Consider the following 23,263-nt stretch of genomic DNA (forward strand, 5'->3'; position numbering starts at 1 on the left):
TGAGCTGGATCTGCCTCTGCCTCATTGGTATTTGTTTGTCACGACTCATATAGAAACGATTTGCGGGCATATTGTATGCAGAAATACAATACCGGCGGCAATGTTTCCAGCGATGCTCCGAACGGAACGGCGATGCGATAGAAGCATTACCTACCAATAGCTATGCGTTCAGCGTTGTCTTGACTTGGGAGAGTTTGATCGTATTAGGATCAAAGCACGCATTTTTTATTCATACATTAGCATGACATTTCTGCAGTGAATTCACTGAGATATGTCCATCTCGTTGGCGTATGAAGTGCAAAACTCGGTTAAATGTCAGAGCTGTATGACTCACAGCTCATCCGAATGTCTGTGGCGGTTGCTTGAATAAGGTTTTTGTGGTCTTACTAAGCCGCTTGGACCGTTAATTTTCATTACCTGTAATGGTCAATGTATGGGACCCTTTATCACATTTCCTTATAAACCATTCGTGTGAATACGAGCGCTAACAGTGTTTACAACGGCTGGTTTCCGCGAATCCCAAGGTGACTATTTTTCTAGTGATCTCATGCAGTGAAGTCACGGTCCTGCACAATGGTCAATGGTGCTTTAGACGCGGTATTACCCTATCGCTCTTGTCCTGCCTGAACCAGCCTGACTGCCCCTGCTCGAAAGTAATTCTGCTCCTGGCAGAATTACTTTCAAGGTCTTAATTCAGGTGATTTTGGTTCTGTTGATCAGGATAAATTAACAGATATGTAAACGGTGCATATCATGGTTGAAAGTTTTAACTTTATTTCAGATGTAAAGCCTCTCGATTCCGTAAGTAATTGATAGTGCATGATACTCTTACAATTGCTGTATTTTTTATTTCCTCAAGTTGTTGTAGCTACTTATCGTTCAATTTTGTAATGACTGATTTGCAAGCGCCTGGCCTCTCACGTTTCAAACTTTTATCACGCGCAGTGGCCCAACGGGATAAATATAAAAAGCATCAAATGAATAGGTCAAATCAGCAAGCTATCGTGGTATGTTCGTCATTATCGCGATACACAAGGACATGTTCCTTCCCATGCCAATACAACCGGCTTCTGACCTTCCACTTACCACATGCCAATTCCTGCAATTGATCCTCGGACCTCAGTCATTGAAGCCATTCGTCTTTTATCCTCCGGAACAGCCTATATGTATCCTTTGTTGGGCTTCCTTGTTCCAGGCTAATAGTCATCCCTTCCATGTATTCGGTACGGACAGTAAGAACAAAACTGTAGGAGATGACGATTTGAGTCGCTGATTGGTCTGTCCCAGCGGCACTCTCGTCTTCGATGTACAGAGTACAGAGTACAGACCCAGCCACTGCGGTACATAGTCATATAACAGCCGGCGGTTGAATGCGGTGTTAGTAAAGTAATCTTGGACGAATGAGCCTAATTCTCCCCTCATCCTCGCGGCCTGATATTGTCTACATAAATAAACCTTGAGGGTCAGATTGCCGGGGTGAATAAAAGATCAAACTCCAATAGCCGGGGATGCTGCCAGTGTATTGACAATGTCATCTCGACAGGGAATGTGCAACGTGTTCCTCGCGCGGCGATGGGCCTGAGCAGCATCCTAAGCCGCCCCGGCACAACTGCGGTGCAAAAGCTGAAAAATCTCCACACGTCACCTACGCAACACCGTAGAGTAAGTACATGAATCGTCACAGCTCGCTCTGTAGCGCTTTGTGGCTGCCATACGAGTATATCAGACACAGAGAAGGAACATTTCGATCGTGCCACAGACGTAGTTATAACTTATAAGCGGTTCGGCTTTCGTCTGATGTCAATTCGCAATACGTCAGTCAAGACACAAGCTTCAAAAAGTACGTCCATGGGTGGAATGGTATTCGCCAAGAATCACTGGCACCCCTAGCCAGGCACGGTGATTCGGTAGCTGAAGTCAACTCGGGCGGCATATTCTTTCGTCGTCATGTGGATCGTCACTTGGGCTTCTCACCAGATACTGGCGGACCCCTCAGGTCGTTCCTGGTAGCGTCACGAGCTGACTAGTACTCCTCATCCTCTCCCTCGCCCTCGACGGAGTCGACTCCAACCTCCTCGTAATCCTTCTCCAGCGCGGCCAGATCCTCGCGCGCCTCGGAGAACTCGCCCTCCTCCATGCCCTCGCCGACGTACCAGTGCACGAAGGCGCGCTTGGCGTACATCAGGTCGAACTTGTGGTCCAGGCGGGCCCAGGCCTCGGCGATGGCCGTGGTGTTAGACAGCATGCAGACGGCGCGCTGCACCTTGGCCAGGTCGCCGCCGGGCACCACGGTCGGCGGCTGGTAGTTGATGCCCACCTTGAAGCCGGTCGGACACCAGTCGACGAACTGGATGGTCCTCTTGGTCTTGATGGCCGCGATGGCGGCGTTGACGTCCTTGGGCACGACGTCGCCGCGGTACAGCATGCAGCAGGCCATGTACTTGCCGTGGCGCGGGTCGCACTTGACCATCTGGTTGGCCGGCTCGAAGCAGGCGTTGGTGATCTCAGCGACTGAGAGCTGCTCGTGGTAGGCCTTCTCAGCCGAGATGACCGGCGCGTACGTGGCCAGTGGGAAGTGGATGCGCGGGTAGGGCACCAGGTTGGTCTGGAACTCGGTCAGGTCCACGTTCAGGGCGCCGTCGAAGCGCAGCGAGGCCGTGATCGAGGAGACGATCTGGCCAATCAGACGGTTCAGGTTGGTGTACGTCGGGCGCTCGATGTCCAGGTTGCGGCGGCAGATGTCGTAGATGGCCTCGTTATCGACCATGAAGGCGCAGTCCGAGTGCTCCAGGGTGGTGTGGGTGGTCAGGATGGAGTTGTACGGCTCCACCACGGCCGTGGCCACCTGCGGCGCCGGGTAGATGGCGAACTCCAGCTTCGACTTCTTGCCGTAGTCGACGCTGAGACGCTCCATCAGCAGCGAGGTGAAGCCGGAGCCGGTGCCGCCGCCGAACGAGTGGAAGATCAGGAAACCCTGCAGACCTGAAAAAGAAGCAAAGTGTTAGCTCACCAGCTTCTCTTGAAGCGCTTTATAGGCACTTTAAGGTCTTTACTTTTCGGGTCATCACCAATGTACCCTGCTAGTATCCTTCAAACATCCCCATTATTTGCCACGAAACTCATAATCCTCTCCCCCGTCAGAAACCCTCACCTGTGCACTGGTCGGCCAGCTTCCTAATCCGGTCCAGCACAATGTCGACAATCTCCTTGCCGATGGTGTAATGGCCACGGGCGTAGTTGTTGGCGGCGTCCTCCTTGCCGGTGATGAGCTGCTCAGGGTGGAATAGCTGGCGGTAGGTGCCCGTGCGCACCTCATCTGAAGGGGACACGGACAGAAGATTGTCAGCGGAAAGTACTCGCAATGCAAAATGTCTCGTTGAAGATGGCCCATGGAAGGAAATCGTATTTCACATAATGGTAAAAAGCGAAACTCCTGGTCCTGCGTAAATAATAGTTTGAACAAAGGTAATCCCGTACCGACTACGCTGGGCTCCAGGTCGACAAACACGGCTCGTGGCACGTGCTTGCCGGCGCCGGTCTCTGCGAAGAAGGTGTTGAAGCTGTCGTCGCCGCCTCCGATGGTCTTGTCGGAGGGCATCTGGCCGTCGGGCTGGATGCCGTGCTCGAGGCAGTAGAGCTCCCAGCAGGCGTTGCCCATCTGGCAACCAGCCTGGCCGAGGTGGACCGAGATACATTCCCGCTGTGGACGGGAGAACATAGTGTCACGTTAGGTGGGAAATAGTACTGGTGTGCGATTATAACAAAGTGCAGTATCGCCATTTGCCGTTTCGCTGTCTTTTTTCTTGATTGCCTGTGACCGGATAAGTATACTTTTTGATAACTTTGAATCCACTGATATTGAAATGACGAGGATACGATAAGGTGTGAACGGTTTTCTTTCGGCATCGGGGTGGATTTCGGTTGATGCTGATTGTATTATAATAAGTTCGGTAGATAGAGTCGGCACGACAAGTTCGATCTAGTTATTTTTGAAGAGAATTAACCTTCCTGTATGCTGCAGGTGAGCCCACTCCTCGTGAAAAATTAATCCTTTAAGCGCCATAAATCCTATTTCAAAACAAGAGAGGGCTTATTTTCAGCGTGTTAGCAATTAGGTTCGGCAGCCTTTGTTCTTTGAAAAAGAGCACGCAATGTGATACTCAGGATCTGGTAACAGATAATGTCTTCTCATGCCAAATATGACTCGATGGCAGTAAAACAGCAGCATCATCTGCTTAAAAGGTTATCAGGTAAAAAGATTTAATAGGTAAAAAGGATTCAATTAGATGCCAATATTGTCTTTTCCTCACATGACACTTTGTCCTGTGTCGTCCCGCTGTATGGTGACGGGTCCCGTGGCGGTTTAGTATTGATCGTGCCGTACTGAGACGCCCCCGACTGGGTAATCAATGTAGCCGGGACACCGGGCGTGGTCGGGCCGACGGGCGTAACGGTCCGGCCACGGTCAGACGCGGCTGACCGGAGCTCAGAGGTCACTCAGAGAGCTGCATAAGAGGGGAGAATGGAAGGTCATGCGGCTGAGAGGGGCCTGGGAGGTCAAACGGCTGGGAGGAGGCTGGGGTTCTCGGCTTGGTTGGAAGAAAGGCCAGATAATGGCCGCTGGAAATTGGAATTCAGACATTTCGGGACTACAATCTGTTGAAGGGGTCAAGGACATAAAAATTGCCCTTGAAGTATAAAGCGGCTTCGGATTCGGTTGAATCAACAGCGCTACGTTAAAATAACAGGGATATCAAATGCTATCCGGTGAACCTAACTTCTCAGGATTCAGCTGTATAGTTGCCAGGAGCTCAAGGTGGTGAAGGTGAATGGTGCCAGCCGATTCATATAAGGTCATAATACTGCGAGCTGTATGTGAGCAGAATCAGAGGACAGGGAAGCCAAACAAGATGACGGCGATCTCACTTCTCAGCGTACCAGGAACAGGAGGTCCCAAAACAGGGCAGGACGACATCTTCAGTATTCCAGCAGCAGCTGGGGTGCCAAAACAGAGGAGCACGTCCGCTTGATAACGGTTCCTCAAAAGGTTGGTCGCACTTATCGGTTGGCTGCTGTTGGTTTTCGTATGGCTATCGTCGACAAGGATGTTTACCACAGCGCTACTGGAAAAGACTTATTTGTATAATAAAAGGACAGGGTCGGCGATTGATCGATCGGGTAACGGCAGATCGTCGCTCCACATCAGTTCGTTTATCTTTAAAAAATAAGTGATATGAGTCTTACTTCCAAAAGAATAGCAACTGTTTTGACATTAATGTCAGTTTTCCTTTGAATTATGAGCAAAAAACGTTTTCGAACTGTTATGGTATGGCGTCAGCAAACTTGCGACCAATCACTATAAATCGTGACAGAAAGTACAGATATCCAAACTGTATTATAAAACTCTGCCGCACTCAAATCCAGCCCATTCTATCGAACCTGTCCCACTCTCCATTTTCTCCGTCCCTCTACCACCCCTCCCTCCCTCTCTCTCTCCCGTGTGGCGTCCGGTGGCGAGCGGATCCAGCTGGAGGGGGGAGGGAGGGAGGGAGGGAGGGGGCAGACTGCAGACGGCCGGTCGGTCGGCACCTGCCCTCTCCCCCCCCCCCCCACCGCCGCCGCCCTTCCCCTGTGGCCGGCTGGGCACCTGGCGTCCCCGGCTGCCCCGTGCCTGCCCTAGCCCGCCCCGTGCCTGCCCGTGTCTGCACAGTGTCCGCGCCTATCACCCGCGCTGTGTCCGTTAGAACCATGATGTGCCCGCCCCCGCCTCTCCAGCACCGCTCGCTTTTCAAGCTTACTGTCGTTTGAATTACTCGTTGCCTAGTGCCTAGTTTGTTGACCACTATCTTATTCCACCCTCCTCCTCTCTTGTCCTATCTTTTTTTTTTTGTCCGTCCGGGTAGGGTTAATCCCGGTTCGCTTAGAATCGAATTACATCTGATTTAGACTCACCACAGCACGGCCAAGTATTATTGTATCGTGCTACAACGGGAAGGTACCTATTTCAAAGTCAGTTGGATAAACGTCACCGGACACCGTAATTATGTGACATCAAATAATTTAGAAAACGAGGGCAGACTGGTCGAGCGTGCCAGGAAGTGAGCCGAAGCAGACTGGCGGGGGTAATATCACGAGTTCGGTCGGTAATTTTGTTTTAGTGACAGGGCACTGGACAGGCACCAGTGGGTATCCGATCGCTCGCCGACCAGCTGACGCCATTGCTGGAGGGATAGACGACGTCAGGGCAAGGCCTGCAGGGCTGGAGAGGACGGCTGATCACAGACTGCCGTGGTGAAAAGGTCCCCGAGTTCTACCGTCAAAAGTTGGTGATCTCAGGAAGGGACTCTTCCTTTTCTGTGTATAGCGTTGGAGAAAGGTGTCTGTAAGGGACCGCTTCTGGCAGACTTACTCGTAGATAATTGACCATTTACGAGGTTATCTTGTAGCTGGAAGATTTGAATAGTTAAGCAAACGAATAGCTAGCTTGCAACCCCGTTTCTGTACCTGTCTGAAGTTGAAGTTGCATGTCGTTAGTGTCAGTAAAGTTTGCAGCCGTACGAGTATCGTCCCTTTTCTAAACATCTTTAATCAACATCCGACTCGTATCAGAATCGGGATTGATTTACGTGTGGGGTTGCATAAAATCGCGGTGACTCATCGAAGCGGCGGAATACTCTGGATACGCTTCTGTGAGTCGTTGCAGTCTCGTGCATTGCGGGTCTGTATAACAGCAGGGAGTATGGAGACTGCATTTCCCGGAGAGTTGGGCGCTAGCACCAAGGTGGGTGAGGTTGAAGTAGGAGCGGCGAAAAAAAAACGCCAGTGCCCTCATAAATGAAAAACGCGATTAACTATGGCATATTACGTGAGCTTCCATGAAAAAGATCACCAACAGTCTGATGATCATTTGCAGGGAAACCCATCCAAAGAAGTATGAGGGAAAAGACCGGGGCGGGGAAACGCATCTAACCCAAGGCAATCAAATCAGCCGAGCACGCTAAACTATCGGTGCAGTTTTGAATCCCCGTATCAGCGCCTAACTGAGTCATCTGCCGCAGAGATGTGCGGTGTTGCCATGGAAACTGCAGTCGACAAAGGACGCGATCGATAATGCGTCCGATACTCGGCTGTGTTGTGCGGGGCAGCTGTGTTGCTTTAGCTCTCTGCGCGAACGGAGCACAGCAGTTTCCATAGCAACATTCTAAGCTTGCGCAAACGCACGTTATTTGGCCTTACGTGGCCTTACGCAAGGCGGTTTTGCGCAAGGCTCTATGCCTTACGTGAGTCATACGAATGATATCTGATCCGTACTACATGATGTAAAGGAAATCAAATGAAGACACCTTACCCTGTTCACACGCCTCAACAGGAAAGGACTGCGATTGTCTGCTCAAACTTCTATGTTAAGGATAAGCATTACATTTTTATCTCATCTTTCGAGGAATAAATGTTGTCCGAAGATCAAACGTCTTCGCCGCTATTAACGTGTTCTCTGGAGAACAATGACTATGCCACGGCGTTTACATAGTTTCGCAATGCACGATGCAAACGTATAATTTAATTTCTTGAATTTCACAAGCATTGCCTTTGCCTACAAAGACGGTGCCGATCTATCCGTTTATATGAGACAACCCCACGCTCTTTCGGGTCGCTTTTCCGCTGAGGTGACAACGTGAAAGACGATAGATAAGGCGGAAAACAATGGCTGGTGGCGTCACGGGAAGTGCAGGGCGGAAACGGGTCGGTTATCACGACTCCGGACAAAATCGGGGGGGGGGGGGCCGCGGTGGGTGGTATACGGTAAGAGGTGGGAGGTGGGAGATGGGCGTTAGGGGGCGCCGGTTGGTGATTGAGTTTGGACAGCTGCACGCATGTCATGATTGTTTGGTTAAATGCTTTTTAGTGTAATGAGAGGCAGTTGAGTGATAGGAACTCGTTTCAAACGTTTGCAATCATACCATTAACTTTTTATTAGACAGCTACTTATCCGTTTGAGCGTGTAGTGCGAACTTGTATGCAGGTGCCGCGCTAAAAGCAGATGCCAGCCGTGAGTTCACACAGGTTTTCGTCGCTCCCATCGGAGTTTGGACCACTGTGCGGCAACGCTGCTCGGAGGCATCCCACGGCTTACATCCTAAGGGAACCACCTCCGACAATTTCCGGCACTTCTGCGCCTCAGGTGCACGGGAAACAGCAGACCGACGCTGCACAGTCTGTCTGCACGGGTCTCACAATGTGGGAAAATGGGAGGTACGAAGGATGGCGGAATGACAGTGGCGCGAGACGCGAGTTTGCAGCAATGCAGTGGTTCATTCTCTCACCTGTAGGTAAGTGTGATGAACAGAATAGTGAGAGCGTTAACAATAGTCCCGGTTTATTTTAAGGTGAAATGAGGAAAAAAATGGCAATAGCCGTTTTCACGACGGGCTATCCGGTGAGTGCACCTAATTTGACCAAATCTGCACCTAATCTTTTTTACAGCAAAAATATTTTATTTTATGAAGTTATTTCAGTGTTTTAATCGATGATTCTCTCTGATAATAAGAAAAAGCAGGCACATAAGCAATTAGTGGAACCCTAGCTGATATGCTACTAAGAGACACACTGAACCTAATTCGACCAAATCTGCACCTAATCTGCACCAGCTGTGCACTAAATGTGTACCAGATGGCCGTCGTGAAAACGGCTAATAATACCTAAGCTGATATGCATAATTGCAATTCTATCAGAAAAACGTGAGGCCCATCCCACAATATCTAGGCTTTGTGAGCAACAAGGAACACATTATTACGACATACTCGCTTCCGTACCATGCACATTATTTGACGCGACGCCTCTGATCTACCTCTGGTCAGCCCGCCGTCACCGTGGGTCGTTGATCGACTACCCTTCACGGCCCGGCCGCTCACGGAAAGACGTCACGGTGTTGGCGCCTATTCGTGACACCGTGACAGTCGTGACGGTGGCCCCGTTATTGGTGTCACCGTGACGGAGGGACGAAGCGAAAGAGGGAAGAAAGAAGGGAAGAGGAAGGGGAGGGAAGGAGGGTGGGGAGGGGAGAGAAGAAAGAAGGAGTCCAGGAGGGCGATTGCACCATGTTGAATGCAGTTCGCATGCCGCAAACAATAGCCAAATTCAGTGTCAACATTCGGTCACAGTCGTGGGCTCCGTGAACTCATGAATTTAAAGTCCACATTTATTTCATGTCACTCCCGAATCGCAGTCAAATGAGGCTGCACTTGAATCGATACCAAAAAAGCGGTTGCAGGCTGCAGAGGCCGTACCCAAAAGTCATATAGTCACGTCTGTCTGCACTATAGGGTTACCGTGTCCGCATTATGTTCGCAGTTCCCAGGAGGAACTGGCGTGAGAATCAGATAAACCCGAATGTTTCCTAGAGTCGCAGGAAGACGGTTAGGTTACCAAACTGGATAGGGATGGCTGGGAAGCTATCAGGTTATCAGGTGTGAAGCTGCTTCCCAGGACGATATCATTTCATACGGTCGGATCAATTGTCAAGCAAGAAATTAGTCTTTGTTTTTTTTTTTTCGTGCTATATAATTTTGAATGCTACATGCAATGGATTGCAAAAACGCCTGTATTTCTCAAAATAAGAAACTGTTTGCATGAGTGAAGATGTTTCCGCTAAACAATTGGAAATATCATCCATTTAACGACTAGGTATACATCAAGCTTGTAGCCGTCAGCAACAACAACGGCTTTTCTGCTGTTACGTGTCAGTACTTATACACTACTTATACACTCATTCCACTTTCAAGTTTCTGTTCGTTCCAACTCTCTCTAAACCATCTACTGAAACGAATGACTGGAAAGGTTGAGTCAGCCAAAGAGTTCATTGACGGGTGTGGCCTGGTGCCCAGAGCCCACGCTATCATGCCGTCTAGTAGCTAGTTTAGTTTTCTGTCGTATGTACCTTTTAATCGTTGTCTCCGCCGTCTCCACAATGACTGCAATATCATCTGAGCCTCGAATTGTCGTCAGCGACCGACGAGTAGCTGCAATTACCAGCAGTACCAGACTGGTAATTATAATTACCCGCACCGCTCGCTCCATGACGGTCAGGGTCGCGGCGTGACGCCAGTGTGACGGTGGCGTGACGCCAGTGTGACGTGACTGTGACGCTGTGACGGTGGCGTGAGTTCAAGTGTGACGGGCCGTATAAAGTCTGGAGTCTGCTGGTGAAAGCATGACTAGGCGATCTACAGCGAAAGCGCAAAAAAGTATATAAAAACGTCGCACACATAACGCAATTGAACAAATTAATAATGTGTTTTATGTTATTTAAATTCGATGTTTTGTGTCATGTCTGTTGTAACCGTTTACCGAATGAAGTTAGCATCTTTTAATATAAAAACCTATAGGGATCGCAGGCCATTGCCGCCTACCGGCGGTGCGACGGCTTCGTCGGTTCATATTGTTGTGGCAGGGCGGGGCAAAGCGGGATGTGATTCGTCGGATTTCGCGAACATTTCGAGCTCTCGCATGTAGGCAGGCATGAAATTATCTACATACTTCGGTTCGAAATGGTTAACGCGATAATAAAATTTATCCAATGCAATTTTGCATTTGCATAATGCGCATTATTCGCACTGCCAATTGCCTGTTTTTATTCTCCAATTTCAATATTTTAAGAAGTAATCTGAATGTTGTACCAAAATAAAAATTAACTCTTTAATTCCCCGGAATTCCACCCACCCTACCGTTCTACTCACCATGTTGACGGCTGTGTGTGTGCGGCAGCGGCTCAGCTCCGTACGGACCCTCCTGTCTCTCAAACCGATGTGTCGGCAGCGTCGGTCAGCCGCCGCCTTTGAAACCTCCCCTCGTGACGTCATCGGCCAGTGGGCGGGGCCTCGACCGACCGACGAGGAGCGGTGCGGTGTGTGTCGGGAGGGGTGAGGGGTCCCACGCGCCAGGCGTGGCGTCTGCGTGGGAAATGAGGGAGAGGTGCATGAGGTGGGGGGTAGAAGTGCAGGATGCGTGCATGTGTGCTATGAGCACGAGAGTGTTGAGGAAAGAAAACCTGTTTAAAAAAGATGTGGATAATATGAGCCACGAAACAAAAGAAGTGATTTTCTCCTAAGCAAGAGCCAATACCGATCTTTTTCTGCTCTCCAGGCCAATTTATTTTGGTAGATGTGTAAATTTGCTTGTTTAATATGGTCATTGGTCATCGGTCTAATAAACTTTCCCATGCAATTGCAGGCACTTTCACAAAAGGCTCAAAACTTGGTATGACGTAAAACTGATAAATCCAATTCTAGACTATTTTCCCCTGAATTTTTTAAAAGACCACCTAGAAAAAGAGAAAAGACGGTTTAGCCACCAATCTGTCAGCAGCCAACAGAGGGACACTTCTGTCCTCTGGGCATCGGACTGACACCATAGTGGCGACATCTGAAGAGCCGAGCCGGTCTTATTTGGCTGGGGGGCTGATATGTGAAGAACCGTTTATGTTAAATGTTCCGGGTTCATTATGCAGAACTAATTCAATTTTATTATAGCATTTAAGATGTCTTAGATATATTTACGATAATATAAGCGACAGTTGACACTAAAATTGTTATTAAAGAATCAGTAGGAGTGACTGTAGGTATTCAATATTCGAGAGGCCCTTTCATTCTGTAGCAATAAGCATTGGGAAACGTTTGTGTTTCCATAAAAGAAATAGTTGCGAGTGAGTGAGCCTGTTTTGTCAAAACTGTCTTCTGGGCTGGGTTGGTTACTTTCGGTCTATTCATATCATTTCGCGGCATCCCATGCCCCTTAAGTTGTCCAAGGGAGAGGGAGAGGGAGAGGGAGGGAGGGAGGGAGGGAGAGAGACAGACAGACAGACAGACAGACAGACAGACAGACAGAGAGTGAGAGAGACAGAGAGAGAGACAGAGAGAGAGACAGAGAGAGAGAGAGAGAAAGAGAGAGAGAGAGAGAGAGACAGAGAGAGAGAGAGAGAGAGAGAGAGAGAGAGAGAGAGAGAGAGAGAGAGAGAGAGAGAGAGAGAGAGAGAGAGAGAGAGAGAGAGAGAGAGAGAGAGAGAGAGAGAGAGAGAGAAAGGGAGAGATAATAAGGGAGAGCCATTGGACTAATTTGACTACGGTCATGGTAGGTGAACCGCAGCGGCTGAGCTGAGCGTGCGCCGTTGGGACGGGCGTGCCTTGGTGAGACAAGCCTCAAAACAACTCAAACGGTCACACAGGAGGAGCATACCTTTATCGGAACTGCCCACCGCGCTAGGGCATGGGTGGGGCGACCGCCAGCCCGGGAGAGGAGGGATGCTGCTATATAAAGACCTCAACGCAGCACAGAAACACAGCCGCTGAACGGTAACATTATTGCGTACTCGCCTTCATTGTTTCACTGTTGATGGCAAGCTGTTCTGTCGTTGATAGGCAGACCGATCACTTTGAGTAGCAGTATGCAATGATAGCAGTATGCAATAGGTATGCATATTGCATATCTATTCTCATAGTCATTTTATATGTGTGTTTCCCTTTGCTGGCATGCTGGATGCACGTGAATAAATAGCGAACCTGTTTATAAAACTTGTGAATCAGGTTTAGTCCCATTGAACAGCAAATGCGTTTCTTGGCACAATAAAAGCGATAGTAGTCTTGTAAAAGAAAAACAAAACCTTACGTCATTCCAGTGTTATCATGACCAGGAAGCGGTCTCTGACGTTCGGGAGGCTTCTCCCACTCGCCTTTGTGTCCCAGCGTTGTGTCATCGGTCTGGTGATCCAGAGTCCAGACCGACAGACACCCGTCACCCGTCTGACATCCGTCCACGGCAGCAGCTTCACGGCAGTCGATCTCAAACATCCGCCGGTGGGGTCCCCGCGGCCCCTGTAGCGGAGGTCCAGCCTCCCCCCCCCCCCCGCCCACCCCGCCGCTGTCACAGGCCGGCCCGTGCCCCAGTATCTGTCCCGCTGCTGACGCTGAGTTCCGGCGCGGCCGGTGACCGCTGGACCGGTCATCTGACCGTCATCGGTCGTCGGTGCTGAGTGGACAGACCCTGCGGCGCTGAGCGGGCAGGTCGGGTCGGGTGGCGGTTCCCCGGGCCCCGGTGAGGCTCCGTCAGGTCACCAGGCGACACTCGGCCGGCCGCCGTCGTGCCGTCACCATGGCCCGCGCCGCGCTGGTGTCGGTGGTGATACTGGTGACGCTGGCGGTGGTGACGCCGGCACCGCCGCTCCCGCACTGTCCCGTCCGGCGCCTCTGTGCGGTGGTGTGTAAAATATCGCCGCAGCTCTCCATGCGGTGTGAGGCGTGTCACCCCGGGGTCTGTGGCGGCCAAACAGGTATGTGTGAGACGAGAAAATCAGCCTTATGTATCGCGTTATTACCACCCCAAATTACTTCTCACCAGTTTGCTATACAAAATACCTAAGCGTTTCCTTTTGCTTGTTTCATAGAAAGAAAAAGTATAGTTACAACGGTCCAATGTCCTGACTGTTGCTTTATTTCCCGTTTACAGAGGAGAGAGACATTGTCGAATCTTTTGGAGCGCCCTTAGCGAGATCGAGCGCCGCCAGCAACGGTAAGGAACTCCTTATTTCAGAGTTATGGGGTGGCAGGATAAGGGAGAGAGGTTGGGCTCCAGGCTTAGCCACAGTGTCGGTATATGTGCACCAGCCCGTCCCTGGGGAAAGATCGCCCAGACGTCGAACGGCCACACGGGCAGGACTAGGAGTCTGCTCCGATTGGAAGTGCTCCTGCCGATTATCGGTAGTTGTCTAATCCGTTAATTAAAAAAGTGCATTATCTCAATTTCACATCGATATTAAAGTGCACAAAGAAGTGATTGTGCAGTGTGCACGTATCGTTTTTCGATCGTTGTTTTAACTGTGTGCTGCATTTCTGGTATCCCCTGCCACATTATTTTCGCTCTTCGTTTGGCTGTCACGTACGCAGGCCTATATTTTATTTTTCGTTCAACAGCTGTACCAGTAAGTCAGCAAAGCTTTGGTATTTATTTCAGAAGCTCCCGAAAAAGCCCAAGAAGTATCTCAGGAGCCAGACACTTCTGTAGACGGTGAGGATTAGTAATTCGCACTCCATTAAATTATTCCATAATACACAACATACCTAGCTCATAGTGAGCCGTATTTTAACTAATGCAAGCTTCAAAGACGTTTTCCATTCGGTTCATACCTACTTTATCCACTTAACTATGCATTTAATTGTCTATTCCAACACTACCGTTTATGATACATAAGAACAGTAGCGGCGGAACACCTTCAATTAAGGGAGGGGGGGGGGGGTACTGCCGACTTTTGGTCCCATTCTTTTCATGCAACACGCCCATAGGGCTAATGTTAAAATGGCAAAATCAAGGGGGCGCCGTTTCCCGGTGCCCCCCCCCCCCGTTCCGCCACCTATGCATAAGAACCGTTTTGTGAGGGATGACCTGCTGTTTCAGATGTTACCGAGAAGCCAGCGGCGCCGGTACAGCCGAAACCATCGGACGGTAAGATAGGGTGTCCCCGTAGGTAAGATATAAGGTGTCCCCGTAATGTCCTCTGATTTACATATATACTATTGAAACATCACTGAAATTGATCTGGTGGGGTTACTTGTTGCAACAAATACCTTTTATTCCTCTTTTGTGCGATAACTATTTAATGCCTTTTTTAACCTTCGGTTGTTTCAGATAACATAGATTTAGATGGTGGACCGCCAGAGGCCGAAAGCGCCAGTGAAGGTATGTCTCGAAGCATAAGGGTAATTGATGCACTTTACGATGTAGTTCCTCTTACATAGTATTAGAAACTTCATTATGGTACGCCGTTATTCAATAAGGATTTTCTGGAATGCCAAGGTCACACACAGTTAAGGAAATTTTTAACGCTGTCATTGTGTCTTTACCTCAGTGTAGACAAATTTATTTCAGAAAAGGCTGTAGTCGAGGAAGAATATGATGACATTCCCAGCGAAGGTATGGATGCCCAGTTTTTTTCTGGCTCAATCACACCTAAACGAAGCGTTTTTTAATTGTTTACGAATTACGAACGATAACTTACAAGCCACCAAAGTAAACGTAAATAACAATGCAAATAGATACTCTAAGGCTATTTAAATCACTCGCTTTCCCCTTCATTTTTAGGAAGTGGATATGTCGATGATGAGGGTCCGGAAGCTGTCGAAGATGATGCTGGAGGTACGACCTTTTTCGTTTTCGGTGCTCTGCTGAAGTAGAAGAAACACTGACACATTTTTCTCATATATAATTTATGTTTGTCTTTCATGAGCTAATGTCCATATTTACGTATTTTCCTACGCACTTTATTGAAAATAAGCCTTTTGCGTGTTTCAGCGGAGGTCACTGTAGTTGAGGAGCAGTCTTCTGATGAGGAAACCTCACCAGAGGAAACGGATCAGGAGGGTGCGGAACAGGAGAGTGCCGACACCGAGGGAGCAGCCGAGAAACCCCAGTCTGAACCCGAGGAGGCGGCACTTCCTGCAGAGCCCGAGAAGGCAGCTTCAGAATCAGAGGAAGGAACTCCGGGGCAGCCTGAGAAGGCAGATCCAGAGGAGTCTGAGGTGACAGTTCCAGCGCAGGCTGAAGAGGAAGCTCCAGCCCAATCTGAGGAGGAAGCTCCTGCAGAGTCGGAGGAGGGGGCCTCAGCAGAGTCTGATGAGGCTCCTCCAGATGAGGAGGAAGTTCCAGCACCGTTTGAGGAAGTTGAGCCGCCCGCGTCCAAAGAGGACGACTCCAGTGACGAGGAGGATGAGGACGCTTCTGAGGAAGCTGAACCTTCTGCAGCAGAAGATGACGTTTCCAGTGAAGATGAAACTCCGGCAGAGGAAACCGGAACAGAGCCAGAGTCCGAACAAACCGAGGTGGAAAAGTCAGAGGGAGAGGGCAAGAAGACGGAAAAAGGGAAGCCAAAAGACTCCAAACCGGAAAGGCCGTCAATTAAAACGAAACCTAAAGAGCTGCCACCGAAGAAAAAGACGCCTGAAGGTAAAAAGTTTCACGTCTTTAAATAATGAAATTAGATAGCGTTGATAACAGCAGACTATTTCGTAGTATTTATATGCATAATTTGATTATTAGCACCCTGTCTTTCTCTAGTGGCATGAATGATCTTCTGTAGAGGTTAGATGAAAGTGTGCTTGGCACCGATAAGAGGTAGCCATTTGCTCTGAATAATTCGTTCACACAGTGTGTGCATTAATTCACTCTGACTTCTGTTTCTGCCGGCACGCCCCGCCGCTCAGAGGCCTCGGCTGTGCTGCCACCGTCTCCGCCGGTCCTGGTCTCGGCCCGCACCAGCGGCAGCGCGGGCCAGGCGTGCTTCCACGACGGCGTCTACCTCTCCCTGCACTCGACGTGGTTCGACATCGACCACTGCAACCTGTACGTGTGCACAGAGTTCGGCGTGGAGGCGACGAGCCTCACCGGCGCCTGTCTGCCGCCGCCTGCCAACATGGGCAACTGTCGGCGCTACAGACTCCCCAACCAGTGCTGCTACACGTATGAATGCCCCGGACAGGGCAACGGCACGGACGGCCCCAGCTCGTGTATTGACGAGAATGGCGTGGAGCGGCCGCACAATGACGACTGGGCGGATGATCCGCTGCACCCGTGCAAGCGCTACCTGTGTGCGGACGGTGTGGTGGTGGTCCTCTCAGACATGAGGCCTATCTGCCCTCTGCCGCCTCACCACGGCTGCGTCGGCTACCGGCGGGACCTCATGTGCTGTAACGACTTCAACTGCACGGACATACCTCTCCTTGGCTGTGTGGATGACCAGGGCAACCAGCGTGACAACGGACAGGTGTGGTATGACAACGACGTCATCACCTGTATTAAATACGTCTGTAATAACGGCACGGTGCAGGTCCTCACCGATCACCGGCAGACCTGCGAGGACCCGGTGGGCGTCGGCTGTGTGGCGGTCCCCGTCTCCGGCCGGTGCTGCCCCGCCTTCACCAACTGTTCCTGTGTGTATAACGGGGTGCGGTACCCGCCCGGAGCTATGTTTCCCGATGATCCGACGTTCCCCTGCCGCCGGCTGCGCTGTAATCAGAACGGCACGATATCGACAGTGGAGGAGACCGTCTGCCCGACTCTGAGCTGCACCTCGTCCTTCCGTCGGCCCGGACGATGCTGCTACGAGTGCGGTGAGTGGGAGGGGGCTGGGGGGGGGGGGGAAGGGGCGGGTGCGGGTCTGCACCAGCTTTACTTGTTTGGCGTAAAACCAGCTGTTGAGAAATCCTGGTCGCCTCGGAAATGTCGTTTTTGTCCTCTGTTCACTAGACTTAAGACTTTGACATGTTTGTACTTACAACTCAGTAGCGGCGGAACACCTTCAATTAAGGGGGGGGCGGGGCACTGCCGACTTTTGGTCCCATTCTTTCCATGCAACGCCCATAGGGCTAATGTTAAAATGCCAAAATCAAAGGGGGCACGGTGCCCCGGTGCCCTCCCCGTTCCGCCGCCTATGTTACAACTTGCTTATGTCCACCATCATGCGAATGAATTTCCCCACCTGGCAAGCCATCTATGAAAGAAATTCCCGATATTGAGAGATTATTTTAATTCACGCTAACTTTATCCGTTATTTTCGTCAGTGGGCTGCGTGCACCTGGGAGTGCGTCGCCCAGAGGGCAGCATGTGGTACAACGACCAGCAGCGTCCGTGTATACGGTACACGTGCACCAACTCACAGGTGGTGGAAGTGAACAGGACAGAGTGCTCCGGACCACCGGGAGCCGACTGTCAGCCGGTGCATGTGGCCGGCGACTGCTGCGACATGTTCGACTGCTCAGGAGGTCAGTAATAGGCGACTGCTGCGACATGTTCGACTGCTCAGGAGGTCAGTAATAGGCGACTGCTGCCACATGTTCGGCTGCTCAGAAGGTCAGTATTCAGTGATAGGCGACTGCTGCGACATGTTCGACTGCTCAGGAGGTCAGTAATAGGCGACTGCTGCGACATGTTCGAGTGCTCAGGAGGTCAGTATTGGGAGACTGCTGCCACATGTTCGACTGCTCAGGAGGTCAGTAATAGGCGACTGCTGCCACATGTTCGACTGCTCAGGAGGTCAGTAATAGGCGACTGCTGCCACATGTTCGACTGCTCAGGAGGTCAGTAATAGGCGACTGCTGCCACATGTTCGACTGCTCAGGAGGTCAGTATTCAGTGATAGGCGACTGCTGCGACATGTTCGACTGCTCAGGAGGTCAGTAATAGGCGACTGCTGCGACATGTTCGAGTGCTCAGGAGGTCAGTATTCAGTGATAGGCGACTGCTGCGACATGTTCGACTGCTCAGGAGGTCAGTAATAGGCGACTGCTGCCACATGTTCGACTGCTCAGGAGGTCAGTAATAGGCGACTGCCTCGGATGTCAGCAATAGGCGACTGCTGCGACATGTTCGACTGCTCAGGTCAGTATCGGGAGACTGCTCCGGATGTCAGTAATAGGCGACTGCTGCGACATGTTCGACTGCTCAGGAGGTCAGTAATAGGCGACTGTTCCGGAGGTCAGTAACATGACCCCTGGAAGTCAGCAGTTGCTGGAACATTGTTCGAGCTGACGTAACTCAATAAAGGAACGTCTATTGCTTGGGTTTTAAATGTCCAGGCCAGCCACTTGCTAGTTAAGAGAAGCTGACACTGCGAGTTGCGTGGACTTAAGAGAAAATATCACTAAATTATGTTGTTCCGTTTTCAGTGACCTGCCCTTACGGTGACCAAATATACCACGAGGGCGACGTGTGGGTCGACAACCCAGTGCACCCGTGCAAGTGGCTGATCTGCCGCCGGAGCGGGGTGCACCATGTGAACAGCACCTACTGTCCGGCCCTGGTGCCCAGCGACTGCCTCAGGGAGCGGGACCCCGGAGAGTGCTGCTACAAGTGTCAGAGCGGTCAGTTTGGGATCCTACACGGGAGATTGACACGTATTTCCTTAATTGGAAACAGTGACGAGCCTTGGAAACAGGAACCGATATTAGCCGGGGTTTTTCGAACATATTCCGCTGAATTCATATAGGTATTATTGTGGAAGTCGTTTTTATCGTTCCATTCGACTCCTTCACGATACGAGAACGATTTTGCTCGATATCAGTTTTATATCATTGCGCTGACAAACGACACGACTTTCCTTGTCATTAAAGATATCATGAATGCATCATTGCCTAGTGCCCGACCTAATCTTGCTCGTTTCCGTTTCCAGGTCCCCCAGTGACCTGCTACTACCAGGGTCAGACTTACCTGGAGGGCCAGATCTGGGTGGACGACCCGACACACCCCTGCAAGTGGTTCCGGTGCCGCCGCAGCGGGGTACAGCAGATCAACAGCACCTTCTGTCCGGCCCTGGACCCCAGCGGCTGTCCCAGCAGCAGGCAGCCAGGACAGTGCTGCTACAGCTGCGATACGCCAGGTCAGACAAATAGCGAGGATGGACAATATTATTTTATGATGTCTCGGGCTCGGGCTAGATAGGGGAGGGATATTAAAATTCAAGTGGTTTAGTTCGAATATGAGGGAGGGAGGTATGGAGGAAACATTCAATTTAAAACGATGTCATTATAACAGATACGACTGGTAACCTTTCTCTCCATCAGCCATGCCCTATCTCTCCGCCAGACTACGTGGTGTAAGACTATTGACGATTAAGGCTGTTTCACACCTCCCTCCCTCTCTCCTCCAGACGACGGCTCCTGTATCGACTTCAGAGGCCTGGAGCGGGAGGACGGAGAGATCTACTACACCGACTCGGAGCGGTGTAAACTGGTGCGCTGCGGTGCCGCCGGCGAACAGGTGCTGGTGGACCGCACGCGGCTCTGCCAGGACCCACCCAACGAGAACTGCACCGTGGTCGGACGCGTCAACTGCTGTCCGCAGTACCTCTGCCATCTGATGCGTGCGTATACGGGGAGAAGGCTGATCCAGTTCCCAGAAATATCCAGAAATAAGTTATAAAAAAATACATCCAGAAATAGGATGCTGATAATATTTTGATATTTAAATATTTTTCATCACTTAACATAAAATCTTTGTTTATATTTTTATCAAACGACAACATACATTTCCAGTGAGCTGTCAATAACATTTTCGTACCGTATTAAACCAACTTTCTCGCTCGAACACCTGTAATAACACCCTCGCCCCTTCTCCGTCTCCCGGTAGCGACTTCCAATTGTACGGACTCGACCGGCCGACGACGTCAAAACGGCGAGATTTACGCCAATGACGCCGACGGCTGCCTGCTGGTGCAGTGTACAGACGGCGCCGAGCGCCTGCTGGTGGACAGGAGTACGCTCTGTGAGCCCGTGGTGGACGACAGCACGTGTGTGGCCGTGGGGGTCGAGGACTGCTGCACCGTCTACGACTGCTCCAGTGAGTGGGAGAGTCGGAGGGAGCGGTGTTGCCTAAGGTCGAGAACCTTTGTCAATGAAGGTTATTTAGAATATGTTATTAATTTTGCACATGTGTATAACAATGACTTTTTTATACGATAAAAGTAATTCAGGTAATTTGGCGGTAATATTTACCGCCCAGGTAAGCCAGGTAATAATTCGGTGATTTTGCGCTTGTAAATTTCCCGTATTATTAAAATAAACCACATGAAGCATTAAAAATGTTTAATTTCGACAATCATGACTCATAGTAATTATTGGCTCGAGTTATTCTCACCAGAGCTTGCAGTACTGCCACTCCATCGTCGATTAACCCGTCTCTCCCCCTCCTCTCTCCAGGCCCGACCAACTGCGTCGACTTCTCGGGCGAGCAGTACGCCGACGGCGCCATGTACTACGACGACCCCGACAGCTGTGTGCTGATCGAGTGTCGCGACGGCGAGGAGCTGGTACTGCTGGATAAGACGGAGCGCTGCAGCGACCCGCCGGAGAACCCGGCCTGCACCCTGCAGGGCACGCTCGACTGCTGCCCCGTCTATTCGTGCCGTTAGTATCCACACAGAGCGGGCCAGGGGTGGGATGCTGAAACTGGAAAATTCTGGGAATGGTGGGGTCGATGATCATTTGTTGCAATGCTTTTGCGACTTATATACCTTCAATCATTATGTCGTCTTTTTAAAGGTATATTTATTGGCCACATCTGCATATCATTCATGGTCATTTTAACCCTATTCCTGGCGGGGGGGGGGGGGGCCTCAGGAGCCCCCCCCTGAGGTTTTTTCGTTATTTCTCCCAAACGCGTTGACCTAGGAAGCTCAAATTTTCTGACTTTTCCTAAAAGGTTTCTACGCAACATGTCTGAAAATTTTGAGTTGATCTGACCTGAGGTCAGGTCACCAGAGGCGGTTTGGTGACCCTACCTTAAAAAAGTTTGCAATCACGCCAGAGCTAGAGTTTTTGACCGATCAATTTCTTCTCTTCAGGGTTTAGTTAGGGTACCAGTATGTGCAACTTGTATATCTCGGAATTTTGATATCGGTGACCTAAGGTCAGGTCAATTTCGCGACCTCCCCATTATAAGTCAATGGGGGAAAAATCAACTCCCTGTTTTTACCACTAGAACGGGTCGGAATGTCCCCATATACCATACATGACTTCATATACGATCAACCTTCACTACCTTGAGGTCTGTTTTGCTGTTGGGCAGCTGTGAGGTCATGTGACGTCATCAAAGGTCACCAAAGGTTTTTGGCCAATAACTCCGTACAGGAACAAGATACAGACGCGTGGATGGTCTCATTGTGTTCAGCTCGTCAAGACGCATCGAATGACATACATGATGACCTCGAGGTCACGTGACCTGAGGTCAACCTTTGACCTTGACCTTTCGAGGTCAACATATATATCATTCGATGCGGATTGACGAGAGGATCACGATGATGCCCTTAGTTTGTTCCTATCTTGACTAATTCGAAAGTTATTCGAGAAAAACTCTCTCCATATCTAGCGCCGCCATTTTGACTTTTTCGACCCCTGTGACGTCATCTTTGACCTGACCTGAAAATGACCTTAGTAAAAATTGTAGATCTTGGCCGTTCGTATCCGATGCCGTTTACCGCTTGTCGCTATCTTGCTTCGTTCTCGAGATCTCAGGGGGGGGCCGAATCGGCCCCCCCCCCGCCAGTTTCTTGTCCCGGCGGAGCCCGCCAGGAATAGGGTTAAGATCCACGGCACTAGTACATAATCCACAATTGTACGGCCAATGTATTTGTGAATCCAATTTGGCATCGAACAGGACGTCTTATTTAATCGATATAGTAACGTTACGTTAATGTATAGAGACCAATTATATACATATGTTGGTCTGTAGGGTCACTAGATAACGATCTATCGATATAAAATGCTACTGCTCTAGCCTCTATATAACCTATTAATGGTATAAAGTATGATGAATTGCGGTACATTTTAGCGAAACTTTTACAACTGTAACTTTTGTATGCGCCTGACCGTCTCCCCCTCTTTCTGTCACAGCGAACTGCATGTTCAACGGCACGACATACCCAATCGGGTCGCAGTGGTGGGACGACCCTAACCGCCAGTGTATCCGCTACCGGTGCTCGGCCGAGGGCGTGGTGGAACAGGTGGAGACCAAACTACCCTGTCCAGAGGTGCGCTACGGCTGTGTGCCCGTGCGCGACCAGCCCGCCTGCTGCCACCACAAGTACAACTGCATGTTCGACGCCGAGCACAACCTGATCCCGATGACCGAGCTGCCGTTCTAGAGGTGGTTGAATCTCTGTGGTTGGAAAGGGGATGCGGCGCGTGCAGCCGGATTGCAATGACGGCGCTAATGTGATCTGTATGATAGGTTATTCCAGTACGATATATGGGCGACATTTGTGATTGTTTTATTCATTCGTTTTCGATATGACATGCATGTATTATGTTTTTTGTTTGTACTAACTATTTACATTTTATAGTTGTTTATGAAACTGACAAGGAAGTTGAAAGTTCTAAATACATTTGTTCAAGGGTCGATGTGTGTGACTTTTTCTAACGAGTGACGTACGTATTTGTTACAAGTGCTTGAGTTTCAAAACCAGCCAAGAAGTGAAGTGAAGGCATTTTTATTCTACCAGCTGAGCTATGCATGGGGTGGAATACTTTATGCTGTCACAATGATTATTATCACATACACCATTTTATGAAGAACTGCCAAGATGCAAAATCTGCGTTTTGTGCATTGCTCAGTCTCTCTGTCGACTGTCTCTTGGAAGTTCTGCGCCACGGTGCGGCGGTGCATGAATCAGCCCGGCCCAAGACGCCCGACCGATCGAATCGAGGCCGCTGAGCTTACACCTGAGCACTTTACC

At 50.1% G+C, this 23,263-nt stretch overlaps 2 protein-coding genes across 4 annotated transcripts; one reads left to right on the plus strand and one right to left on the minus strand.

The window, feature by feature from the left end:
* Window positions 1-1,200: 1,200 nt before the first annotated feature.
* Window positions 1,201-10,814, minus strand: LOC122388143 (tubulin alpha-2/alpha-4 chain-like). Its single transcript, XM_043378964.1, has 4 exons — window positions 10,734-10,814; window positions 3,478-3,700; window positions 3,152-3,316; window positions 1,201-2,982 (listed from the first exon to the last, which is right to left on the minus strand). The coding sequence occupies exons 1-4, from the start codon at window positions 10,734-10,736 to the stop codon at window positions 2,024-2,026; spliced, it is 1,350 nt and encodes a 449-aa protein (XP_043234899.1). The 5' UTR covers window positions 10,737-10,814; the 3' UTR covers window positions 1,201-2,023.
* Window positions 10,815-12,932: 2,118 nt separating this feature from the next.
* LOC122388144 (kielin/chordin-like protein) lies at window positions 12,933-22,926 on the plus strand. 3 transcript variants are annotated; one of them, XM_043378966.1, is made up of 16 exons: window positions 12,933-13,318; window positions 13,495-13,557; window positions 13,999-14,052; window positions 14,440-14,487; window positions 14,671-14,721; window positions 14,911-14,955; window positions 15,124-15,177; window positions 15,334-15,984; window positions 16,242-17,147; window positions 17,598-17,798; window positions 18,702-18,896; window positions 19,205-19,411; window positions 19,682-19,894; window positions 20,161-20,370; window positions 20,730-20,936; window positions 22,422-22,926. In XM_043378966.1, the coding sequence occupies exons 1-16, from the start codon at window positions 13,141-13,143 to the stop codon at window positions 22,670-22,672; spliced, it is 3,534 nt and encodes a 1,177-aa protein (XP_043234901.1). In that variant the 5' UTR covers window positions 12,933-13,140; the 3' UTR covers window positions 22,673-22,926. The 3 variants fall into 3 exon arrangements, with proteins under 3 accessions (XP_043234901.1, XP_043234900.1, XP_043234902.1); XM_043378965.1 differs by having other exon boundaries at window positions 13,103-13,318; window positions 14,896-14,955; XM_043378967.1 differs by lacking the exon at window positions 14,911-14,955 and having other exon boundaries at window positions 13,103-13,318.
* The last annotated feature ends 337 nt before the right edge of the window (window positions 22,927-23,263 follow it).

Source organism: Amphibalanus amphitrite, unplaced genomic scaffold (assembly GCF_019059575.1).
Source record: "Amphibalanus amphitrite isolate SeventyFive unplaced genomic scaffold, NRLGWU_Aamphi_draft 000311F_arrow, whole genome shotgun sequence".
NCBI lineage: Eukaryota > Metazoa > Arthropoda > Thecostraca > Balanomorpha > Balanidae > Amphibalanus > Amphibalanus amphitrite.